The sequence below is a fragment of the Eleginops maclovinus genome, chromosome 10 (genome assembly GCF_036324505.1).
Source record: "Eleginops maclovinus isolate JMC-PN-2008 ecotype Puerto Natales chromosome 10, JC_Emac_rtc_rv5, whole genome shotgun sequence".
Taxonomy (NCBI): domain Eukaryota; kingdom Metazoa; phylum Chordata; class Actinopteri; order Perciformes; family Eleginopidae; genus Eleginops; species Eleginops maclovinus.
In genome coordinates, this window is record NC_086358.1 from 9,575,937 (window position 1) to 9,601,550 (window position 25,614).

General features: G+C 43.3%; 1 protein-coding gene across 18 annotated transcripts in view; it reads right to left on the bottom strand.

The window, feature by feature from the left end:
• Window positions 1-233: 233 nt before the first annotated feature.
• tcf7l2 (transcription factor 7 like 2) overlaps window positions 234-25,614 on the bottom strand; it is an 86,953-nt gene continuing 61,572 nt past the window's right edge. For 4 of the 18 annotated variants that reach the window (XM_063892912.1, XM_063892907.1, XM_063892921.1 and 1 more), the window contains 10 exons: window positions 16,592-16,724; window positions 13,931-14,033; window positions 12,915-13,001; window positions 8,701-8,838; window positions 8,454-8,616; window positions 8,161-8,269; window positions 7,529-7,591; window positions 6,761-6,811; window positions 4,974-5,046; window positions 234-2,489 (listed from right to left, as the gene is read on the bottom strand). In XM_063892912.1, the coding sequence (XP_063748982.1) occupies window positions 2,033-2,489; window positions 4,974-5,046; window positions 6,761-6,811; window positions 7,529-7,591; window positions 8,161-8,269; window positions 8,454-8,616; window positions 8,701-8,838; window positions 12,915-13,001; window positions 13,931-14,033; window positions 16,592-16,724 (1,377 nt within the window). In that variant the 3' untranslated portion in view covers window positions 234-2,032. Of the gene's footprint in view, window positions 4,433-4,973; window positions 5,047-5,602; window positions 5,676-6,760; window positions 6,812-7,528; window positions 7,592-8,160; window positions 8,270-8,453; window positions 8,617-8,700; window positions 8,839-12,914; window positions 13,002-13,930; window positions 14,034-16,591; window positions 16,725-25,614 lie in introns of all 18 variants that reach the window. The other 14 variants (XM_063892915.1, XM_063892911.1, XM_063892908.1 and 11 more) reach the window with 11 other exon arrangements.

The following is a 25,614-nucleotide window of genomic DNA, read 5'->3' on the forward strand; positions in this document are numbered from 1 at the left end:
TATTAGAAATTGTTCAATTAGAGTTGGGACTACGATGCCCTTGTAATCAAATTGTTTGGCATACAGAAGTAAGTTTGCCATTTAATCATTGTGTTTCGATGAAAAACGCAATTACATTTTAATTACAATGACTTAATTTTGTTAGACTTTTACTTGAAGTAATTTAAATTAATGTCATTCTTTCTTTCTGTAAAAGGTTAGTTCTGCCAGGTGAACAAAAGGAAGGACACAGATTGCACATACTAAGTTGCTTTTATTAATACAGAACTGCATGCTACAGAGACTGTACAGCATAAACATTTATTCATTACAAAAAAACATGGTTTAGGAACCATTTAAAATAACAGGAAAAACAAACAAACAAAAAGATAAGAGCATAAAATAGAACAGGAACATCACAGCCGTTAAGGAAACATTCAAACTATTTATCATTAGCATCTTAATAAACCAGAGAAGAAATCGACAGGTTACAGTCGCGTCATGTCAACTACAATGGCACCGAGTGGATGATTCTCTTGTAGCTTTTTTTACAGCCTCTTGCAACATCAACATGCCTATTTTTTCTATCTACCTATATGTAGTAGTGTACTTAAAAGTGGCAGTTTGTGTATTTTTTTGTATTTCATAGTTTTTTTATGAACCTCCTAATATACATAATTTGGCCCTTGTGGGTTTATACAGTATGATGTCCGCTTTTTTATTAAGTTTAAATTTTAATATTTGACAATTTTGCTACCAAACACATTTGTTATAGCAACATTTATACTACATACATAGCAATCTATGTAACGTCACAGCAAAGAATGGTATCGAAATTAAAACAAAACAAAAAAACGACGAGAAACAAAAAATGAATCCCTACAGCGTGGTTAGAGGGGCAGAGAGAAATTATCACAAAGTTTGGCACGGAAAATCTGTACATGAATCTACAGTCAGAGATGTGACTGTGCAATAAAAAAGAAGGGCTTTAGACACTTTTTCCAACTACTGAAGACACGGCACCCACTGTCTTGTTCAAGTTTTCTTTTCTTCTTTTTGTAAAATGGCTTATAGACGCATTTCTTGAAATGAAGTTGTGCATACTTCTGTTCATGAGATCTACACAGTACACTGAGTGGAATCCAGGTTTTCAGCGAGGAAAGAAATCAATAACAAAAGATTTGCCTTTTAAAACCTCCTTGTAAAAATGGATCATTCATATATAAGTCGCTTACCTTAAGAAAAAATATTTGTACAATGTATTAAGAAAGAAAAGTCAAAAGAGACACATACAAGATACAACAAGCAATCTCTAAAGCAATAAATACTACTGGTCCTAGCGTTGTGACATTTTTGAATTTAATAACCCTTAACCCCCCCACCCCGACCTCCCCTCAAGCCCACCCAACTTGCCTGACTCCACCCCAAAGGTAAACAACAAAGAAAAAAGACAACGCAGTGGAAGAATGCATATTTAACACAGTAATCCCCCCCTCCCCATTATTCTGTACATTTAAACAAGAACAAGTAACATCACAATTAAAGTTGTTCCTCCGAGAGGTGTCACTGCTAGCCTCATGCCCTCCTAGAGTTTGAACAGATGTCAAAATGATTGGTTCGCAAGCTCGTATTTAATACAAATAAAGAAGGAGAACCAACTCTTTCAAGAAAAGGGCTCACTGAATAATCTAGCCTACCTTTTTATATCCGTCTTTTAAACATTTTGAAGTTGATCTAGATAGTTTTTCTGTTTGCACTGTTTAACACTACAAAAAAAAAGACAAACAAAAATTCATAAAAATTTTGGCAGATTCACAAAGCTATACTACAGCTCATTGTATCATTTCTTTATAATAATTAGATTTTTTTTTGATAATGATGGGTCAAATATTGACCAATGAACTTTAATAAAACAAAAACTAAAATTTTCAAAGCCTTATGGCACGGAAACGAAGAGAAATGAACTGACAACAAGTGAAATAGAGCAGAGAGAGGGCCTAGAAAGGTGTATGTGTGTGTGCAGAGCTAGAAAAGAGGAGAAGAATAGGGTAGACTATTCTATAGACTTGGTCACTAGCGACAGAGGCTGAGGGTTCGAGGAGGGGAGGAGCGAGAGGGAATGACACAGCGATGCCGAGGACCGGGCCATTGAGGACGCCATGGAGGAGCCCGGCTGCCGCGAGGACGAGACGTCACCGCGCTCCAGGGCTCCGTTGTGGGAGGAAGCGCCGGGCGTTTTCCTAGCTGCAGCAGAGTTTCCCAGCTGAACCAAAGATGGCGGTGGAGGCCCAGCCAGGAGGTGTGGGTGGTGGAGTGGCTGGTGGGCCGGTTTCATAGTCAGTGAGAGAGGTTGCATTTGTTCAGTCTGAGGTTTGGACTCTTTTGGGGAGGGGGAGGGAACCACTGAGGAAGGGGAGGATGGGGGGGAGTCTAGTAAGCTTCCGTCCGTAGAGGGAGGACTGGCACAGCTGCCTTCACCTTGGATGTAGCGAATGCACTTTTTTTTTCTCCTGAGGGACAAGGCGAGAGAAAGAGAGCATGTTTTAGCTAACACATCTTCGAACTGCATCGCCTCTTAGCACTGTAGCTCATTTAAATGCACTTTTTTTTTTAATACTTGAAAGTGGTTTTGCTTAACAGATTTTGCAGGTGCATTTAAATAGCTCGTGCTAAGACAGTAAGTGGTAGAAATGACAGTCAATATACCAATTCTAAACCATAAACACAGGACAGACATGAAGGAAAGATCACATGTGAAGCAGCAGGGAAATGAAAAGCACATATAGAGATGAGGATGAGAGGAAAAGTAGTAATGGTTGCTCTCTGGATGTTAACACAGCCTTTTCTTACAGGCAGAGCTTCAGCTGGGGATCAGCCTGCTCTCTCCAGCAACACGAGGTTACTGGACCCGTCTCTAACTCTATCTGGCCCTACTCTCTCTTCTCCTGAGGGGACAGAGTTTGGATACGAGGCGAAAAAGTCAACAAGATCCACACTACTCCGAATCTGCCCCACAGACACAAGTGTTTGTGCGTGAGGGGTCAAGGCATCATGTTTGCATTCCTGCCCGGGGTCAGGACCCTCCCCCCTGCTTGCCGAGTCCTGAGGCCAGGCCCGTTGCCATTGGTGGAACCCGATGAACGGGGAGGGGAGGGATTTAAGAGAGTAGGGGATTGTTGCATTTGTCTGCGGTGACTCTGCTGCGAAGGTTGTGTGCAGATTTGGTTAAGGGGGAATCTCTGCCCACCTCATCTTTACCCTGACCCTGGCAGTGACCCCTCTCTCAGCTCTCCATGCTATCACAAGGATGCCTGAAGGCCATGGAGTGTTAGTATTTAAAACTCACAGGGACAGGGAGTAGGTAAAAAGAAAAAGACTAAAGGTGTTTAAAAATATAAAAAAAGATTCTTTAGAAATACATTAAGCTCATTCACTGTTTCATTAAGGTTCTCTCAACCTTTTCCCTGTATCTGAAGGGGTCTACATAAACAAAAGAGAGAGCAGATTACTGATAATGAAAATGAAAAGGAACATCAAATCACAGTAAAAAAAGGCTCACGAAACCTTGATCTCATGCTAGGATGAAAGACAAGCATGCATTTCAGATGAACTCAATAGTACAGGCAAACAACACCGAGTATAGAGGGCTAGAAAAGAGTGGGAATGAGGCTTTTAGTGCATTCTGCACTGAAACTGTAGTACGGGATGGTGTGGCGTATCGACCCGCCGTAAAAAGGTATCATTTGCCACTACATAGACATCTTGCTCTCGATAACTGTCAGTCAAACTGCAACAAATGAACTAATATCCATCTTTTAACAGACATATCGATTCATAGTATGTGCCTGTGTATGTTATTGATTTTTCCGTCTCGGGGGAAATTACACCAGATGCATCTTTTAGGAAATGGAGCCTAGAGAGAACTTTTAACCTCTCTGCTGTTAAACGAAGACTGAATCGCTGCCCTTTTTTTATTTTTAGGCATCTTAACTTATATTCTGCTATTATTGTTTAAGAATATACAGTACATTAGATAATGTGTTTCGGCTGGGAGGTTGATAGGAGAGCCAAATGGAGAGACCAACATGGTGACTGGAGGTTTGGTGAGTAATCGTCCTGCCTGATTCAAATAATATTTAAATACTTTAGTCTAGGTAATGTGTTAAATTCTAGTACGACGTAGAACTTTTTAAATCGGAAAACTCTAATCTTTTGACTGAATTTTGAGCCGACCCAAATAAAAGTTTTAAACAATACACATGAAACGTGTGGCAGCAGGAACAAACAATGTGTGGCGATGGTTGGTGTTGAAGAGTTGTGTGAAGAAAGAGGTGGGGCGGGTTGTGAGCCAGATACAGAAAAGGGTATTACTTAGCAGAAACAAATACCTACCATGAAAATATTCCCAATTCAAAGACTGCTTGTGTCAGAACAGAAAGACAACAGGTAGGGACTAAGTAAGGGTTATTGAAGAGGAGTTTGGAGGAAGGAGAGAAGGAGGAGGAAGAGGGCACAGAAAAGAGTGTCACTGAGCAGGCCCTCAGAGAAAGCAGGGCTAAATTTGTAAGCATAACATTGTTATTCAAAAAGGACGCCAATTAGAACAAACATGACAGTTAAAAGGGGCGGGGAATCATTCCCTGCATGGAGAGAAAATGGATTTCAAACATTAAGAAGTCAGATTGTACCTAATATCTTTTAAAATTAACTAGAATAATAAAACCCCTATTATTTTGTTCAGATGAAATATTCAGTAATTTTATTAAGAAATCCATTTTCTGCCACTGGGCTTGAACTGAGTTCAATGAGGAAAAGTTGCTGAGAGGGAATTTATAGCAGGAAGTTCCTCAGTAAGGAAAAAAGAGCAGAGGAGTTTGCCATCTGTTACCACACTGATGGAAACACATTTAAGAGGGATTTCCGAGCAAATAATCAAAAAGAAGAAACTGCTCATTGTGGATGTCTTCCTCCCATTGGCACTACAGCAGTAATACCTGCATGGTTTGCACCATAAACTCAGCTGGTCAAGCCCGAACAAGGCACGACACTTCTTTGGGGTATTTGCATCTGTTAGCCAAACAGGTAGACACAAACATATACACAGAGACAAATAACAAAAGGAAAAGAAAGAAAAAACAAAATGGACACGTCATTGCACAGACAAAAAATGTAGCCAGGGCTTAGGTTCAGGCTAGCAACACTGGGATGTCCTCCATATTGAACAAGCCATCAGGCTCCAGATCCTCCAAGCCCCGACCTGCCAGTTTAGGATATTTTGTAATCAATCTCAGACAGCCTCATTGTACTGTACATCCTGCAATGGAACCCCTGTAATGTTTCTCCATCACTCATTACTCACAGACACCATTCGTACAAACACTCTGGCATATGCTGTTAATACCCTTCTTCCCAAACAGGAGGTAAAAAAAAATTAGTGGGAGCCTAGAGATAGACCGGCAGGGCGTGGCTGGAGGAGGCTGAGAGCTCATGATAGCCTGGCGGGCGACAGAGGAAGGAGAAGAGGAAGTAAAGGCAGCAGCAGAAAAGCGAAGGAGGAAGTCCCAGTGCACAGTTACCCAGCCTTCACCTGGCCCTGGCCGGTGCAAGCACACACCATACACACCTGCACGGGCCACACCAGTTATTCTGTTGATCGAGCCCAAAGCGCGCTCGACACTTCTTAGGAGCGCTCAGGTCTGATGCCGCAACAGGGAGGGGAAGCCAGCAGAGAGGAGGAAAAGAACCAAAACCAAAAACAATAAGGAACAGAAATCAAAAAGGAGGAGAGAAAATGAGGAGAAAAAACAGGTAACAGTGAATCTATGAAGCTTGGCAGTGGCTCATTGTGCAAGAAATCCCATCATCCCAAAAAACACCCATAAAGCCATTCTCAAGAGTGCCTTTAAAGACAGGACTGAACACCATTAGTGTGTTTCAGACATTAGTAAAATCAAAAGACATGCAGATTATAACATTAATAAGGAAACAAACACCAAGTTATCTACATCCTGACTGAAGCTGAAGATAAGATGCGTATTTAGTCGAGAGGGTATAAACGGAGGAAATGCAGGTTGGATTAATTTGCTCGCTAGATGTTATCATTTTACTACGGTTTTAAAAAGACAAGGTAAAGGGGAAGAACTAGGCAGTAGTAGCAGACTGCTCAGCATGGTTGTGTGTTAGCCCTAGCCAGGGGAAGGATTAACAAGGCTGCAACCTGAAGAGGGGGTCTACTCATTAGACCTGGCATCAAACAGTTGACTGTTTTCCCATCAACGCTGGCTAACTCTACCCAGAAAGTGTAGAAAAGAGTCACCAAAGAATACTGTGGTTAAATATTTGAGACCAGGTCTTTGCGGAGTAGATTTAAAAAAGAGGGAGTATGCTAACTCATGCTAGCCTATAGGAAAGCGCAGCTATAAGCGTATAGATTAAGGAGGTTCACCCTGACATCACATCCTTCAGGTCATACTCCACAATGATAACCTAACTTTATATAATCAGGTCTCTAAGCATTCTGCATAGTGGTGATGCTCCAAACTAAATAGCAACATGAGTAAGTAAACTAAATGAAATATAATGTAGCTCGAAGTCAAATAAACAATAGCATCATTTTAAGAAAAAGAAAGCAGCGTAGAATGCAAAAAAGAGCATATTTAGATAGAATTTAATCTTAATCCTGCCTAATATTACACATTCTTGATAAATAAACATAATTTTTTAAAAAGAGAAGAAGAAATTAAACAAGTTAGTAATTTAATACTCAAAATGACATTAGCACCTGTAATCGGAGGGAGTGAAAGGCAAGGGTTTGGAAAATATTCTCTGTGTTCTGAAAAAAAAGAACAGATAGAGAAGGCCTTCAAGAAGAAATCCGTCACCAAACGAGCGGCAAATACATGATAACAAGTCTCTCCATTGCTCCTCACAATGAGATCAGAAGAATATGAATCATAAGAATAAAAAAAAAAAATCATGAAATTAGCAAACCTCCTTAATTTTAAGATGTAAGTGATTGTTCTTATGTTGGTATAAAAACATGCATGAAAGCAAGCAAGGGGCAGCCGAATGAGCAGACACACGCACACACCAGACACACACTATCTGCAGGGCACAGGCATTATAAAACGAGCCACGCACACAACACTAGCAAAGTTAATGGCTCTCACAATGCTTCAACTTCACATTCTCAAAACATACATATCACAAGAACGCTAAGGGGCAAACTAGGGAGGGGGGGGTGTCAAAAGGGGAGGTGAGAAGCTGTGTGGGGTGGGGGGGGGGGATCATGCATATTCAGTTGTTATTAGCTGGGGAGGGCTAGGGTAAAATGGGAAAAGGGGGGTATTACAAGCAACTCTACCATTTAAATATTCCATTGGGTAGCACAACTATATACAAAAAGAAAGAAAAAAGCCAGGCACAATAACACACACACAAAAAAACATAAAACAAAAAAACTAGCTTGACTTTTATCTTGCAAGATGTCACATCTGCCTGACACATGATGGGGCTCTTCTAATATCAGAGATAATTGCAGCTCACTTACCATTGCTCTCTGCTTGCTGCTTTTCCCTTTTTCTCTTCTTCCTTTTCCCCTGTTGGTTAGCCGCCAAAAAAATAGAAAGAAAAAATAGACACAGACAGGAACCTTAGTTATTATATTGCAGAATGCCCAAAACATGAAACAGAGAATAGGACTCTTCTCTGTGTTTACTTATTTATTCATTCATTCTTTCTCTGCTTTTTTCTGTCTCTGCCCTCCGGTTTGTAACAGCCACTGCAGGCCAGACAAGAATTATCCATCCTCAGTTTTTTTTCTCTTTTCTTCTTTTTCTGTAATCTTTTGTCTTATTTTCCTCAGCTCTGAACATGTAGACATCTTGACAAGCTTTTGTTTTGGCAGAAGGATTTCTCAAAGCCTGCTTGTGGAAGAATCTGGCCAGTTTGATCCCAAAGCTAGATAAAATAAGACTTCGTAACAAAGTCTGAACACTTTGTTATAAATGTTTCTTCACGTCATGACGTTGGTTTAGGTCAAGCTAATTAGTCGAGTCTCACGTATACGCGTCAGTGATCTCTCAGGCTAGATATGAGCCAAAGAAAGAACTCATCCTGGTCATGTCACCTAGTGAAAGGGGAAAAGAGCATCCTGTTACGACTTGTAAACTTAGTAACTTACATAGTTGTCTCGTGCTGACCAGCCTGGGTACAGCTGCATGTGGAGCTGTCGCTCTTTCCTGGCCAGCTCATAGTACTTGGCCTGCTCCTCCCGTGATAGGGCATGCCACTGTAACATGAAAAAGAATACATGAAAAATGGACGTACATTTTGTCACCCATAAATAGGAAAGATACAAGTAAAGAACATGATCTAAATGTACAATACTGCATGGCAGAGGGTCCTGAGCACCAGGATTGGGAACCACTGTGCTAAACCCTTCATTTTGACCATTTTAGTGTCTGTTGACTTACCCTTCTCCCCAGGATCTGGTTGATGGCAGCACTTTCCTTCAGTGTGCACTCAGCCACAACCTTGGCCCTCATCTCCTTCATGTAAAGCATGAAGGCATTCAGAGGCTTCTTTATGTGGACTTGTTTCTTTTTCTCCTCTTCCTTTTTAGCGTCTGACTGTTTCCTGTTGAGCACCAGAGTTAAGAAAGGTTAACCCACGGCTAAATAAGCGAGAATGAAAAGTTAGGGACAATGAAAGTCCACTCACGAGCTGTTGAGAGAGATGTCGCTGTGGGACGATTCCTGCTTGACGTTGGATGAGACGATGGCTGGGTGTGGGATGCCCGTGGTGTGCAAACTGTGGTGAGGGGGCACCATGTGTGGGGGGAACCTAGAGGACAGAAGACTGTGTAAATCGTCAGAATGGACACGGGTGAAATGAGGAGATGGAACACATGTATAAACAAGAATAAACGGCTGAATTCCATTTCCATCTTTCAATGACATGTCAAAGTACGACGTGTTTTTTTCAATGTATGTCAAATGGAATTGGCCTTTAGCCACAACAAAAGAAATGCACATAAAACTATTTACTTGGAAATGTCCCAAGGCTGAGTCCTGTGTTATTACTCAGTCAGTAGACTTAGATTTTTCTTTTTTAAATGTCACAGAATTCAGCCTAGGCAGTTATACACTTAACACAAGGGTATAACAGCAAGATATTACACATCAAAGCTTGAGTTAAATATAATTCAAAGCATGAATGCTATATTGTGTGGCAATAATTAAATGCAAATGCACAAGGGTAAATCTCTTGAATGCCTTTTTTCTTTTTAACAACCCAAAAAAAACCTATACACTGAATACGTGAGCCAAGTGCTATCTTTTCACCTTTATTTAATCACAACCTCATCCTAACCAAGCAACAATTAATTTAATAGATCCAATGAAACAGGTTAGCTTGAGGGTTTTTGCTCTTATTTATTCACAATTACTGTGAATAAATAAGAGCGAGAGAGAGAGAGAGAGACTGTGTAGCCTGACATCAGTGCCATCCATAGCTTTTACTCTTGCACAGAATAATCAAGCACTTGTACCTGCTTTAACAATTCTCCCCCTTTTGACAGATGAGGAAATGGTTTCCAGATAAGATTTTAATTCCATCTGTAGATGATAAATGCCCATTGAATAACTAAGTCATTGTTATTTTTCAGGAAACTGCATTTTTAGCATTTGCACTGATATGGGAATGCCAGGTTTTGGACGCTTGAACCACTAACGTCTTATCAAGGAATATTGCAAACTACATAAAAATGTTCTATCAAAGCCTAGTATCACTTCAGGTATTGAGATTCCTCCCATTCTTTTCTGCCCGTTCAGCACTGTCAGTTGTTTTTATCTTCATCGTTCTACGCTTCTATCATCATTTCATCGTCTCCACCCGCTCTGCATATCGAGGCCAGAAACCCTTATTTATAAAAAACGTTTCCCTGTCCAGAGCAGCCATAAGACACTGCTGTACAGTCTGTGCCAGTGTATGTATGACACTAATTATTCGTGTCACATTATTTGAACGCGTCTTATCCACATGTGTATGTTTACAGCACGGATCCATGTGACCACACACACATTCAAAAGAGGAGAGGAGGATGAAGGAACAGGAAAAAAGGAGGAATAATTCTCTTTTTTTTTTAAAGCAGCTCATTATCCGGCTGTGTCTGGCTGCATGGCTCCGAGCCAGAATATAATGATGAGGATAAACTCGCCAGGAACAACTACTTTCTGTTGGAGGCCATCTCAGGGGAGTGCCAGTGTGCTCCCCCCTCAAACTCTTTCCCTCTTTTTCTCCTTTCCCCTCTTCTCCCTTCATCACTGACACATTGGTGTTTGTGCCATGTCATTCGTTGATGGGGAGCTCGGCAGCAGTGGCTGCATATCGCCCATCATTAGGGCTGCTGCATTTTCCCCGCTCACTCCGTTTCCTCTCTCCCTGTTCACCCTCCTTACTTCTCTCTCTGTGCACTTGTTAAAATTTCCTCTGTTGCAAGATCTATTTTTTTCTGCTCCTCTTCTTCTTGTTCTTGTTCTTCTTCTCTACTCCTCCCTGTCCCCTCACCACCTCCACACTTCCTCTCCTCCTCCCTCCCCTCCTCGCACTACCACTGCATGGCCCAGGTTATGGTTTAAACATGACGGCCATCCCTTTGAAGCGTGGGGGCATCATCACCATCATCATCATCATCATCATCATCCGGGCTCATCAGCAGCAAGCAGCGCCTTGGACCAATTTAACCAACACAGAGAAGGAGACGCAGCAGAAACCCCCACCCAACCCAACCCACCCTAACCCTGGGGCTCCTACGTCTCAATCTAAAAAGGTAAGAATGGCTGGCGGGGTTGGGTTGGGGTGAGGGGGAGGGGTCACTGGCGCAGCAAGCCCAGTGTAAGCCAGTGCCATTTAATTGCCGACGTGAAGCAGTAGCCCCCGTGCCTGTTTAATGTATAATGATCTGGCCGGTGTGCTTCTCCCGTTCCCAAGGAAAAGAGAGGGAGCGGGATGATGGGGGAACATATCAAAGGGCAGGCTTAAGCATGAGGGGCAAAGGGGCCATCACAGCCTCCTACCTGTCACGTGTTCATTCACACACATATCAGGGACCTGCACTGGCTCCAACCCTATTATCAAAATAATGTCTTTGATTTGCTCCGCTGACTGTCTCTACTGTCTCTTTTTTCCTCCTGTCCAAAAATGAATGCATTTTTTAACAGGATCAGGACTAGGTGTAAGGTGCTCATTGCAGGACTATGAGGTACCAGATTTCATTCCCTGCATCCTAATTCAGTCCGTGTTACGGCACAGGGGACTGATAGCAGCGCGCTTCTGCAAAGAACTGGCTCCCGACAAGAGTACAAGGCCAGGATGTCTTTTCTCTCTCCGATTTCCTCCACTCAGCGTGCTCCGTACAAATCGTTTGAGCTATCATAACAGTCTGGTCAATTCTTTGAACAAAAGCAACTGGCTGAAGGCTATGTAAGGAAAGATTCTGAGATTTTGCTGACACAATTAGACTGATTTTTTTTTACTAGATTTGCTTCAACAAATTGATTTTTCCCCTGCCCTGTCAAAGCCAGAGTTTAGTTTTTTTTGGACATGTGTTAAACCCTCCCATTCTCCAGAGAGCTCCCAGAGCCCTCCATCTATTCAGTTATACTAATTCAATTAGGGGCCTCATCACAGGGCATTAGCTCTTCCCCATGGCCAGTCCCCCTCCAAACCCCAGCAAGTATATTCAATTAGCTGCCCTGGAAATAAGATGATCACAATGTAGAGGCTGTCATTAAGGGACCAAATTAGCAGTCACTTAAAGCCCAGGTTGGCTGGGTACTGCTGCCAGATGCCGATGTCTGGACAGAGCCGCCGTCTGACCCTTTGCACCTGAGACTGGCACTATAAAACCTGACTCTGATCCAGACTGAGTTTAAAGGTAATGTTTGACGCCAGGATGTATTTCTATTTAATAAAAATGACAGTTTAAGAGCAACAGATCTGAAAAACTGCAACGTCAGGCTCAGCTTACAAACTCAACTTTCCCTTATTCTCAGGGCTTTGCTTTAAAAAAAATGTCACCCCCCCTTGCAACTCCTCCCTCCCTGCATCTACATGATCCATCAATGTCACAGAGGTCTAAACACACAGCCCTCAGGAGCTGCTTTTCCAATCAGGCTGTAATTAAACTGAAGCTTGGCCTCATCCCTAGACTCTAAACCAGCCTCTCCATAGTCCCCTGCTGCAGGGGCGGAGAGGGGAGGAGGGAGGAGGAGGTGGCTGTTTGTTTGTTTTTTTGTGTTGTTGATTTTTGGGGCATTTAGTCATCTAAATTTAATTCATTTTGCTTTCCACACAATATAGAGGACATGCGTTCCCCCAGGGGAACAGTAAGTAGTTTAACACTGACAAACACATACACATGTATACAAGATGGCAACACATACACATACCCCCCATGGGTGCACTAATGTCCACAGCAGCACTTGAGCTGGACCCTAATGGGCTGGACCAAAGCACTAGTCAAGTGTCAGAGCCCCGGCTCATATCATGTAGTCCCCTTCAAAGTGTTGCTGTGTTTGTTTATCTGTCTGGCCGCTCAAACTCACAGCATGGACATGCCCCAGCTCATTTCAGATCTGCCTGACATGCAGTGGGGGTAAATGTTCTTCAGGGGCCTCATTAGAAAATGATAAATATAATTAATATTTGAGCATGCTAGCAGGAGCTCCACACTGGAGGATTGGCCTTTTGAACACAGAGACGGGGAGTGTGAGCTCTCCCTAAGGGAGAAGTTGCAGCTCACCGTCTCTGCGTGTGAGTGTGTGTGTTGCTTGGGTATTGCCCTCACAGTCAAACACACGCACAACTATGAGTATAAGTGTGTGTGTGTGTGTGTGTGTGTGTGTGTGTTTTGCTTCTAGGTCTCTGCTCACCTTGACATGGATGCGTTGACAGTGAGCGCAGTTGGGTAGGGGTGTCTGAAACCCCCTGTTGTGATTGGATAAACAGGTTGACCTTGCCTGGGAAGGGGGAAGAAAAGAAGAAAGACGCAAAGGTAAAGGAACAGGGTTGATGGAAGAGGAGAAGTTAAAGCCCTCTGTCTCTCGTCTCCCCACCGCGGGCCTCTTTATTCTCATTTGATCAGGACAAAAATCTAGGGGATTGCAGAGCGCAGATCAAAGGGAGGAAAACTCTGAACAATTTGAATGCCACAAATCTTGATAGCAATGGCTAATTAAATTTCATAACCCTTCGCTCGGTGTCGACAGAGTGGGGCCCTGTTCCTCCCCAAGCTGGAACTAGGTGTTTTGTTGTGATAATTAAAGACGAAGCGCGGGTCTCTTTAATGGAGCCATCACGCTAATTGAGGTCTACACATCCAAAGACAAACAATAATGAATGTAAATTTATACCAAAATAAAGTGCAGCAAATCAAAGGGCGCCATGGCTGCGCTCGGGGCCTCTCTCGGTATTTAGATCGCGGTGAGAAAACATTAAATTAACAGAGCTTAATTTGTAGCCTTTTGTCATATTAACAAGTGTTGACAAGAGTTACCAGGGGAGAGCCCCCGTGTGGAATTGTGGGTAAAATACGGGCAATCGCGGTTCATTATTCTAATTGGACCATACAGAGACATGCAAAATAGTATTTGACACAAAGTAGCAAGTTGACGTCGGTGAGGGTGTAAGAAATCCAATGGTCTGTTGGGGTCCTGCAGTGAGTGTGTTTAAGGTTTGTTTGGGTTTTAAGCACAAGAGAGAAGCCATTTTGTAGACAGAGACGGCTTACATAATTGACTTTGTGTACCCACTATTGTTGGCTGTTTTTCTCTTTAATGATTTAGCTTGATATAACGTGTATTAATCATAACAATATGTGGGTGTTGCAAGCCTTTCAACACAAGAGAATACAGTAAAAAGTGTCATAATAACAAAAGGGTTTGCTTACTGTGGTACTAGCCATCCTAACGGGTGTGGGATCTGGCCGACAGCGCCAGGTGACAGTGGGTAATAAGGAGATATGTCTGGAGGATGTGGAGGCCTTGGAATTCCTGTAAGAAAAAAAAGAGGATGACAGGAGCAGTGAGGAGGTGGACAGAGAAGATGATGACAGAGAGAGAACCAAATCTTTCTCAGCCCGAATTCGTTCTTTGTTGAGAGTTTCACATCTGAACGGGGCAGACATCACAGGAGTGCAGATGGGAGGATGAGGCGGAGGAAGAGGGCTTGTTGCTCGCATGTACACAGTGCTAAATCACACTTCCTGATCAAAGGCCTTTGAGGCAGCGGCGGCACAATGTGTTGGAAGAGGCAGAGGGGAGAGAGGTGAGGAAAGAACACCAACACGATTCTTGTCACATTTGTCTACTGATTCAGGAGATTAATTATATAAAATGACTGAGGTTTAGAAGTGTACAAAACACAATATAATTAAAGCCTTCTCTGTGATCAGAGAGCTGCTAATACAGGGCTCCAGGTTGAGTCAGGAAGATTTACACTGGCTGGATGGATATGGATACCAGCTGATAAATACATGAATAAACTAATATTATGAAGTAGGAGCTAAAAAGTTCATTTTCAGTTAGACAGTACTTGGATTAATGGTTGACTACTCCAGTTAATGCCAATGTAAATGCATGAATTGACTGATCCTCAGATTTAACATTAAACAGTACAGAATTAGTTTGTTTTCCCCAACAGAGGAGCAGTGACAAAGATGTCTAATTTAAGGACAGTTCCCGTTGAGGTATTCGCCGAGCAATCACATCGTCCACGGTGTTGCCTTTGCTTTCTGTGGCAGCTGACAGGCGAAGAAGCTGCATCGACAAGCTGCCCTGAATGAATGCCTTGAAAAGGTCTCGTACACTGCCGCGTGTAAAAATAACTTTCTGTCTCATGGCGAACTTGAAACAGGGAACACTAGACAAGTGTATAAGCACAGCAGGGAAGTGTGTGCGCTCAGTAGACCAGGAACTAGGGGACTTTCATTTTGGCTGATCTGCGTTTCTTCCACACAGCTGGCTTGCCTATGCAGCTGTTTTTGCAGATACCTGTGCCAACACAACCAAAATAGGGGAAGATCGATCTTCTTGGAGCAGAACTTTGCTGTTGTTGGTGGTTACACCCTTACTCTGCAGCTGATCCAGGTTATCCAGGAACTATGGGGGGATTTTGTTACTGATGGACAACGTGCTGCGCAGCACTTTAAACCTAAGCAGAAAAAACGACTTTTTCTTGGTAGTACGACTGCTATAATAAAGGCAAATTATATTAAGTAGAAAAACCCGGGAACATTATCCAATCGCCACCCAGCTCCTAAGACCTAATACAGCTCATTAATTAATTAAACACTGAGCCCAATTAAGCAGCCCTATTAAGCACTACATTAAACAGCAGCTGGCACATTATTTCCCCTTTGTAAGGACCATCATAATAAGGGAACATTATTACCTAAAACATTGACTGAATCCACCAGAGACCGCTGGAAAGCATGAAATTATTCCTCGCACTGGAAATGCATTAACCTGAAAGGATGGGCTGAATGACAGTTAACAAAATGAAGTGCTGAGTCAAGATGCTCAAGGAAATGAATGACATTTTCTAAAAAGGTATGCTAAATGGTTGTGGGAGAGGCGTGTGAGTGGGCAGCTACTGACTGCTTAACATTGACACTCAATCTGCCGGGATCAACAGGCTGTAAAGACATAGCTACAGTCCTGTTGGGCACTGAGTCAGTCTTTGACAACCTGTTTTAAATTCAAAAGCTCAGGTCACACCTATTTTTTTTATGATTTTAAGGATTTGTGTGTGCTTAAGACATCATTCCGGGCAGACGGTGTTGAGGTTTCTGGTATTTAGATGTGAGGATCTCCAACTACACTGGCTGTCTTGTTTTGAGACTTGGCAAAAGGAGTTGCGGTCATGAGGAGTCGTGGTTGTTTGCTAAATTCCGTGTTTTACGAGGAAATTTATGAGCCACTGTTCAGGTTTCTTGATCTCCAATGTAAGGCCACTTTCCACCGAGGCCAAACCACGTTAATGTGAGCGTGATTACTAAATCTATCCGTAACAGATGAGAGCAGCTGTTGTCAACAGCGAGTACTTAAAATGACTGTGACTTTGTCCAACTATCACAGCCTCATAAACAGTCCAACAAATGTTTTTGAGGTTGTTAAATCAGCTTTTAATGGGCACATATATCACTGGCTGTGCCAATATTAAGAAGGAGAGTGGCTTCAACTACACAGTCTACTATTAGAATACATATATTGTAAGCATTTCATTTGAGTTATCTTTTAATCTCAAATTGTTTTTATAAGAACTTGTCTACAGACTGACGCCATGAACTGTATATGTGAACCATGGTGGCAAGGAATAGTAAAACATTAACACACTCGTCAGTGCAAACACTTTCTCAGAGCTGAAGTGCCTCACTGCTGTTTCTGTGGTTTTAACAACTAAGTGAAACTTATTTGAGTTTTCAAAGTTTCACCCTGATACATTTAAAACACACTGTACCGTTGTTTTAGCAGGACGGAAGTAGCATGTTGCTAACGGAAATTCAGTTTTCGGGTCAAACATACATGCATGCAGGGTAAAAATACTGTACCTGTTTTGGGATCCACGTCTGTCTGTAGGTGAGGTGGGGGGTTCCCCGGTGTGAAGTGCTCATTGCTGTAGGTGATCAGAGGTGTGAGAGGGTGCACATGGTGAGGGTGCTGTACCACTGGAACCTTATTAGACTGAGAGAATGAAGAATGATACAGAGAGAGAGACAGACAGAAGGAGAGAAAGAGGGAAAGAAAAAAGAAAGGCAGGATGTTAATATGTGGGTAAGGGGTCAGAGATTGCAGGGCTCTTGCCACAGAATTACAACTTGGTCTGAAGGCCCCGAAAGGAGAGCGATCAAATTCATGGTACTCTCGAGGCGCCAAACCACCAAGCCACAGTGAAAATAGTGTGGTTTGTAATTAAAAACACTTCTGTGGTGTGATCCTGGAATTCAGTAACACAATCTTAGAGGCTTGGGGAGTTGCCAGTTCACATTTGGGTCTGCTGTGTGACGAGGCACTATTAACCACGGTTGCAGTCAAGTAATCGATCATCTGTAAACCACGAAATCAAGGCAGCACGTGTAAATCCACAGTCATTAGCAGCTCCAGTCAGCGCTGCGCTCTCCTCTTCCCTGCTCTCGTCCTGGTCTCTCCTTCCCACATATATTCCCCCAGGGCCCGGTTCACGGAGGGTAGGGGTGTATTGTAATAAAAGGGTTAGGAGAGAGGAGGTGGGGCTGAAAATCCATTTCTGCATTTTTGCCAAATTAGTTTTAGCTATGTAATCTTCTCTTTGTGCTCCTAAGTGGCGCAGGCCCCCTTTTTTCAATTACCCAAAGATTACAGTGGAGCTTTAGGGGTGTGCTGCCGTGGGCCCCTGCGCTAACCGGGGCTCAGCCCCTCTCATCAGACCAGGCCGAGACATTCACGAATACACACACAATCCCCCCAAACCACAAGATAACCAGATTAGAGCTCTGCTGTAGATTAGGCTGGTGTAAGAGGCTGCTCTCGCCTCTTTACCCACACATCCTTATCCTGCCCTCAGCAGTCAAAGAAGCAGCACTAATCAGGCTTATCATAACATGGATGATATGTTCAGGGGGGAGAGGAGTGAGACACCAAGCCGCTTGTGTGTGTGTGTGTGTGTGTGTGTGTGTGTGTGTGTGTGTGTGTGTGTGTGTGTGTGTGTGTGTGTGTGTGTAAATCTGCTCTCTCACAGGCCACACACCCTCATTAGCGACTTTAACCCATGCAAGAAAGAAGAAAAAAAAAAGCTGCTCCACTGTGGCACATTTCCAGAAGACTTTGAAAAACATTAATGGGACTAGATGTTGGCAGGGGGGCATACATACAAATGATGCTCAGTTGCCCGATGCTCATTGACAATACAAATGCAAAGCTGTGGGCTCAGGGCGAGACAAAAGTGGGCAGAACTTAATGCTGCAAAGTAATCATCTGTGTGAGACTGAAGTTAATATCAGGCCCGTGCGAGAGCTTAATACAGCAACAGTCCATTCAGAGGCCCGTACTAAATTTCCACTGGGTAGTTAAAGCTGTCCGTCTGTATGGTCCGTACATGCCGGGCCATCTAGACCTCTTTTCTGTAGTGGCAGTGGTGGGGGAGTGGAGAATGGGAGAAAGGGGGGGCATTCCCTATTGCCATGGTCCCAATGAAAGATTAATGAACCCCAGCAGAACTCCAGGGAGGCAGAGAGACTCCTGGGACTCATTCACAGCCCTGAGCTGAAAAGGCTATGGAAGAGAGAAGCAGAGAGGGGTTGGAGGGGGTGGCTCTGTGTTTGTGTGTTGGGGGGGGGGGGGGGGTGGCGGGGCGGTAGGCGGAATGGGATTCGTTAAAAAGAACACAAACCGAGGCTGCGTAGACGCTCCTGATCTGATCTGCACATCTAGAATAGTGGGATGAAAAAGAATAAACTGGTATAGAAACAATCGTGATGGCGGGTTATGACAGCTGCTAGAAGATGGCCTCTGTCTCCCTCTCTCTTGCTCCCTCCTTTTCTCTCGTCGCCCACCCCCCCATATCTCTCACCTCCTAACCTCCTCCTTTGCGACTCCCTGCTCCTCCCTCGGGTAATGATGTGAAAGAATGTTGTCAATTCTTCATCTCTTAGTGCTGAAAAGCTTTAGTGGCCATTTAAATGAGTTCTTTTGTCCAGGGCCCCGGCCATTGAGAAGACAGTTCAAAATGCCCATCCACTGAGTCCACATTTAGACAGAGGGTGTTACAGAGGGTGTGTGTGGGACTGACAGAAACGGAGGGAGCTATAAGCCAGCCGATTTACATCACAGTCAGTTCTGGTCCAAGAGTGTGCTTTTATTTTTTCTTCCTGAAAAGCCCAGAGCAAGGCAAATAGCAATGAGCTGGACCGACTGCTGCTTCCACAGTCCACTACAGCGGGGTGTGCAGGCGAGAACATGGCAACATAAAGTTTTGTTACTGAGTATGTTGGTGGCTTTATATTAAATCACTTTTTCCATCTTCAACATTCCTGTAGAGGTCTTGGGTGAAAGCTGCTAGGGCCATCAGTCACTCTCGCCCCCACATTGTTGATTGATCACCCAACACATACATGGTCAGTCAGCTGACTTCCTGTGGTCTGATGTCTTCAGTATGCTCACTCTCTTCATGCAATGTGATCATCGCACACGCAGTAGCATCCACTTTGTCTCCCGCTGACGCTGAGGCAGCACCCGGTGGTCCCTGAGGAACGGAGGCCCAGCACCTGCCCTGTGGTGACTGTGGGACAATACAAGCCCAGGGACTCGTCTGGCTGGCTGTTGGGTGCTTCAGCCGAACAGAGCTCAAAGAGCGCAGTGAAACAAAAGCAGGCAACGTGGGAGGCTTTACTCTCCCTGCTCAACAAAAGCCAAGGGAAAAGAAAGAACGCTTCCTGCCCCTACACCCCCGCTGACTTGCATCCTTTCGCACCACCTCCGTCATTACAATAAACAAATATAGCAGAAGACAAACAAAAACACACTGCTATGTAGTCATAAAGACCAGGTTCTCAAGCCTCAAAAAGATTTGGCATTCAAAAGACCCTGCAGAAAAATTTAAGAGCATGAACATCAATGAGCACATGGACTCTTTCCTCGTCCAAGACACATACAGCGCCTGCTGCTGAGGAAGGCCAGTGCTGTGAAGTGCAGGCAGCACACTTAAGTACAGCAGACACAAACAGAAGCAGTAGTTGCCGCCTCTGGTTATGTTATTGATATCGCCTTGGCTCTATTTATTCTATTCTATTCTTCTTTTTCCAGCTGCAAGGCTCAAATGCTCAAAGGGAAAGATGCTTATATGCCTGAATATATTTTGTTTTTTGTGTCATTCGAACAGCCTTTTTTTTTTTTCACAGCGGTGCTTCTCTATCATACCTGCACATTAATGGCTAATTTTTTCTTCTTCATCAAGTGTAACATATTCCCTATGCTAAATGGTGACTAATGCTGTTGCTCCACCGTGTGAAAAGAGCCTTTTGGAAGTGGACAAATGAATGAGCTGCTTCAAGTCGGACCTCTGGGGAGGGAGAGGGGGGTACAGGAGAAGGCAGAGGGGGTGAGAATGTGACAGCAGGACAGAGTGAGACAAAGGGAGGGAGACAGAGAGGTGCAGGCCGGACAGGAAAAAGCTGTTGGCCTTTCATTTCCGCCTGGTAGCACCTCGCAGGGCCAATTTGAGCCCTAAATGTGACCTTGTGGGCCCAGGGGGTGGTCGGATGGGGGGGGGGGGGTTGGGGGCAGCTACAGTGTCTGCCTCTCTGCTTTTTGTCATGATATGATGAGTTGTCACAACAGCTTGCGGGGCGCTAATGAGCTGTAGTGAGGCCGGGGCAGAAGAGGGAGGCCGGGAAGAGAGGAGAGAGATGAGGGGATGACAGAGCTGTGATGGATTGGGGTCCTCTCAGGCCTCCAAATTCCAAAGCAAGCAGAAAAAGCTGCCAGAGCGCCCTGAGCCTCTCCCAGAGCGTGCAAATGGCCTGCGTCCAAGGCACATTGAGTGACACCACACAGAAAACACACACACACACACACAACAATATCAATGGGGTGCTGAGGAGAGTGTCAGAGAAGAGTAATTTGTAAGTGTGTGCAAGTATTTGATTTGAGCAAAGCAAAAAGTACAAACTGTGCTGCCACATATCTGTTGTATCATCTGGTATCACTCAATGTCGTCCTGTTGCAATCTGTTTACACACATGATTGCTGTGTTTTCCTTTGGGAGGTATAGAGTGCCCCCTCCAGGCAACAGATCTTCATCTCCTAGCTAACCGCATATCATACCAGGCAACATTCACGTTCACACACTTTCCCTGCTAGCACTCAGTCAAATCAGTCCTCAGATTCGAGCAGACAATCTAAAAGGAATACTTACAGATGAACGGCAATGGAATCTGAAATGCTCTGACAAATTAAAGGCTTATCAGAGCCCCGATCCACCAGCACACCATGCTGATTAAAAACCCTGCTAGAGTTCAGAAATCATCTTTCTTGGTTAATCACTTGAGAGAGAAAAATCTTCACAATATTAAGAACCTGGGAATTGTAGAAGGGGAGCAAAGGGATTTGAAAAGCAGATATGGAGGTGTTGATCAGTTTTCTCTTGCAGAGAAGATGCGTCTCTGAGGGCAAGGGGCTCCCGAGACCACAGTATATTTAAAAGTTAATCTATTCACTTTGCTGCAGTGACATGCCGACTGCTTGATCAGAGCACTGAACAAAAATATTATGTGGGCCAGAGCCTTTGCTCCCCTTCCTCCTGCTCTCTTCACTAGCACTCAAGTCGTTCGTCACCATTTATTTTTGCTTCCTATCTTTGATAGTCGGCACTTCAAATAGAATCGCAGAAAGGACATGTTCTGATATGTCACAGACAAATAAAACTGTGCACAAATAGCTTAAATATGAAGTGGTATTTGCTAGAACAGTTGTATTCTGTGAAGACAAATCACATCTTAGACACACGTGCGTTAAAGGTTTTTCTTTTCAATGTAAACAGCCTCTTGAGCTCTCATACCTGAGTTAAAGGGCTTCCCTAAGAGGTGATATTGTATCACAGTGGTAACAGCCACACTGAATTCTGCCTTTTGAAATGCAATCAGCCCCTCAGAATTTCAGTTGAAAGCCAGCCAATTAAGAATTTGAATTGGATGGCAACATTAACAAAGGAATATGTTAATCTGTGAGGTTATTGAAATCTTATTTTACATTTCATGGTTAAGACATGAGCTTGATCAAATGTTTTGTCAAGTAAATAATATTCCTCTTGAGAGAGCCGTGCTTATGGAAATGCACTTTTTTAAATCAACTTAACCCTGTTGACAATAATTTTGTATTTATGCCTTAATTTAAGAGTATCATTAACATTAAGGTGTGAAAGTCTGTGGAGCATTTATTTCATATATTTACAATGTGTGTACAGAACACACACAAAAGTTTTCTATGAAGAAGCACATTTTGAAAATCAGGAGGCCACCAATCTCTTGCCTCAATACCACCCCCCCCCGACTTGTTAACTTACTACCAACCTGCATCACAACAACAACAACAACAACAACAACAACCTGTGAGAATAACACTGGGTAAAAGAGTGAAGAAGCAGGGGAGCAGGACTGCGTTACTCACCCAGCTGCTCAGATTGAGATGCCAGCAGCCCACCTGCTGGAGGAGAGAGAGCCCGGGGCCCAGGACTCCTGCCTTGGCTCCCGTCTCCTCCGGCCCGGCTGAAGCTCCATCCCGCGGGTACATGACCCCCTCTGTCCCACCCCCTCCTTCCACTCGGCCCCCCCAGCTCCTCCTTCCCTCTCTACGCCGGGGAGAAGCCCTCTTGCTTCTCTTGGCCGCTTTTCTCTTCCACTTCTCCTTCTTTGTGTGTTCCTGTCTTGGCTCCTTCCTCCACTGTTTTCGAGTGTGTTGCTGGGCATGTGTGGTGTGTGTGCATGTGTGTTTATCGTCCTCTTTGCTTTTGGTGTTGCGGCCGGCTGACCAATATTCCCTAAGGTGTGGACATTAGAGTGTGTGTATATCTCTTGAGAGCTGGTTCAGGTTCTTAGGCCTAACATCCCCATAAACACACAGTCACCTAAAACCCTACACCCCTCTTTCTACCCACAGAAGCTCTTGCTCTTAGCGGCCCGCAATCTCCTCTTCTTCTCAGCGAAAGTTTTGACGCCGGTGACAAGAAGTACAAGACGCGAGAGCCAGAATGTGGACAGAAAGAAGGAAAAATTACTGTGAGCAGCTTCTCAGCACCGCAGCAGTCTTACCACTAGCAATACTCCAGAAAAAGAAAATACTCACAAACACACACAGAAAAAATAAATCTGTTATTACCCAAATCCCTGCAGCACGTTGGGTCTGTGTATGTGTTTCTTAGGAGTATGTGTGTGTATGTGTGTGGGCTCTGCTGTGCCTCCAGGATGCCCAGAGACGAACTGGCAGCTTGAAAAGCTTTGGCTACAAGGTAAAGCGAGCAAGGCGAGAGATGGAGACAAAGAGGAGAGAGCAAGAGAGAGAGAGAGAGAGAGAGATAGAAAGGGAGAAAAGGAACAAGACACAACATCCACAAAGGGAGGGCAGGCTCAGCAAAGTGTGGCCACCAGTCACTTCATCTGTGTGATGCTGACAGTCCCTTTTCATACCCACTATCCAGGAGGGAAACCGAGCAGAGGAAGAGAAAGTCTTCACTCTGACATGAACGTGGCACCTTTCGTCACAATCTTTTTTTGCCCTCTTCCCCTTTTCTAAACAATACCTTAGAGTTCCTCACTTAACTCCCACCCTTTACTCTGGCTCCATTCAGGTTTCATGTGAACAAGGCCTTGAGTCCCTCCTCAGTGCCCTCTTCTTTGCAACCATATAACCTTCAAATCCATTATTCCTTAATACTTAGGTCAAATGATGAGCTCTGCACGACTGAGACTTTCTTTCGACAAATGCAAAATAATCTGAGGCCCAGACAACTGGCAGCTTGAACAGCTTTAGCTAGTAAAAGGTAGAAATGGGCAAGGGGTGAGACAAAGAGGAGAGAAATAGAAGGGGAGAAAAGGAACAAGACACAACAACATCCACAAAAGGGAGGGCAGGTTCAGGAAAGAGCGTTCAACAGTCACTTTATCTGTGTGATGCTGACAGCCCTTTCTTCATACCCACTATCCAGGGGGCAGACTGAGAGGAGAGTGAGAGAAAGTCTTCACCCTGACACGGACGTGGCACCTTTCTTTGCAATCATTTTTATTCCAACCCCCTCTGCCCCTTGTCTAAACAATACCTAAAGTGGAGGACTTGTCTTCTCTTAACTCCCTCCCTCAACTATGGCTCCATTCAAGGTTGTTGTGAACAGGGCCTTGAGCCCCTCTTCAGTGTCCTCTTCTTCCCATTCTCTTTTCTTTGCAACTATTTCACCTTCAGATCCATTATTATTTATCTCACTACTTAAGTCAAATGATGAGCTTTGCATGGTCGATACTTTCTTTCTACAAGCGCAAAGAATTTCAAGAGATCTGTTGGCCATCAGACCAAACACAGACACGGTGCATCAAAGGGAATTACATCAAAAACATGACTTTGGATTTGATATTTGGTTTAACTAGAAATGTTCCTACAATTTGAAACACCTGAAAAAATATATGTGTATATAAAATATTATCATATTTATTTTGCAAGAAGGCTAAGAGAAAAGGTTAGTTCCCACATGAAACATTTAAAATGAAGGAAATATTATCCAACTCCTCAGTAAAAATAACAGGAAAAAACATTTACATATTTTAGAAATGTAAAACCCCATCAGATAAATACATTTATTTTGTATTGTAAATAAAAATTATAACACATCTAAGTTATTTCAACAGAATAATCTTTTTCTTTCGTTTTTACATTCTAATTAACAAGCCTTGTCATTCGTTTATTACCTTTCATAACATCTAACAACCTGAATCTGAGTAATGACCATGACAAATTAAATATTTATAGAAAAAATCATTTCCATCTAGCCTCAGTAACACTTAATACAATTATAATATTACCTGATGAAGGTTATTATAGAAGAAAATAATAGAGGAAACATTAATTAGGTAAGATAATTTAGATCTATTTATACACAAGGCAAATAAAATAAAATAATTCATGATTTTTTAAGCTGTATTAGGGCATTTTATAAGATAGCTACAGAAACAACTACAAATTCTCAAAGACTTTCATCCTAATGCGCTGTTTCTTTTCTTTTCCCCCCTGCACTCGCTCAGCCTGTCTGTCGCTGTTGGGACCCGGCTCTTCCCCTGGCCTGCAGCAGGCAGTCCTGAGGCCCTTAAAGCCAAAACAAAGACCTGGGAATGTCCTTTACACAGCTTGGACAATAGCGCCGGGGCTCCAGCTTGACAAGTAAAAGAGCCCCGACAAGGCGGTGGCTAATTGCCTGCCCTCCCTCTATTCAGCCGCCCTGCCACACTCCTGCCATCTCCTTTTGTCCCACGTGCACTTTCTTAAGTAAACTGCCAGTTCACCAGCAAGTGATGGACAGCTCCCAATCACTCAGCCACAATGGCATCAACGCCATAACACAAGAGAGCACAGGGGGGACACAAAAAATACTCTATTCCACTCCACTGTCTGAGATGTTCGCACGAGACCATAAAGTGTGCAATACAAGAGGAAAAAAAAGAACAAAAACTTTGGGAAAACAGGGAAACGGAACGGCCTCTGACCTTTACAAATTCATTTGTTTTCACAGATACATTTAAACAATACAGTTAAAACTGTAAAGAGAAAATATGTTTAACCAACACGTCTAATATTAAGGTCCTGGTTCTCTTCTCTGAGCATTAACTGTTTTAGTTATTGTAAAATACTGTAATGTACAAAAATCTGATTTGATTAGAAATGACAGATTTGAGACTTTGACAATAAAATAATGATCAGCCCTGTTTTATTAATGTCAGCAAAATCACAAAAATAAAACTTGTTTAAAATTCCTAAATCTAAATGTCAATACAAAATATAAATTGCACCAATATAAATAAAGGTAAGAATTACATTTACTATAATTGTGTTTTACAATAAA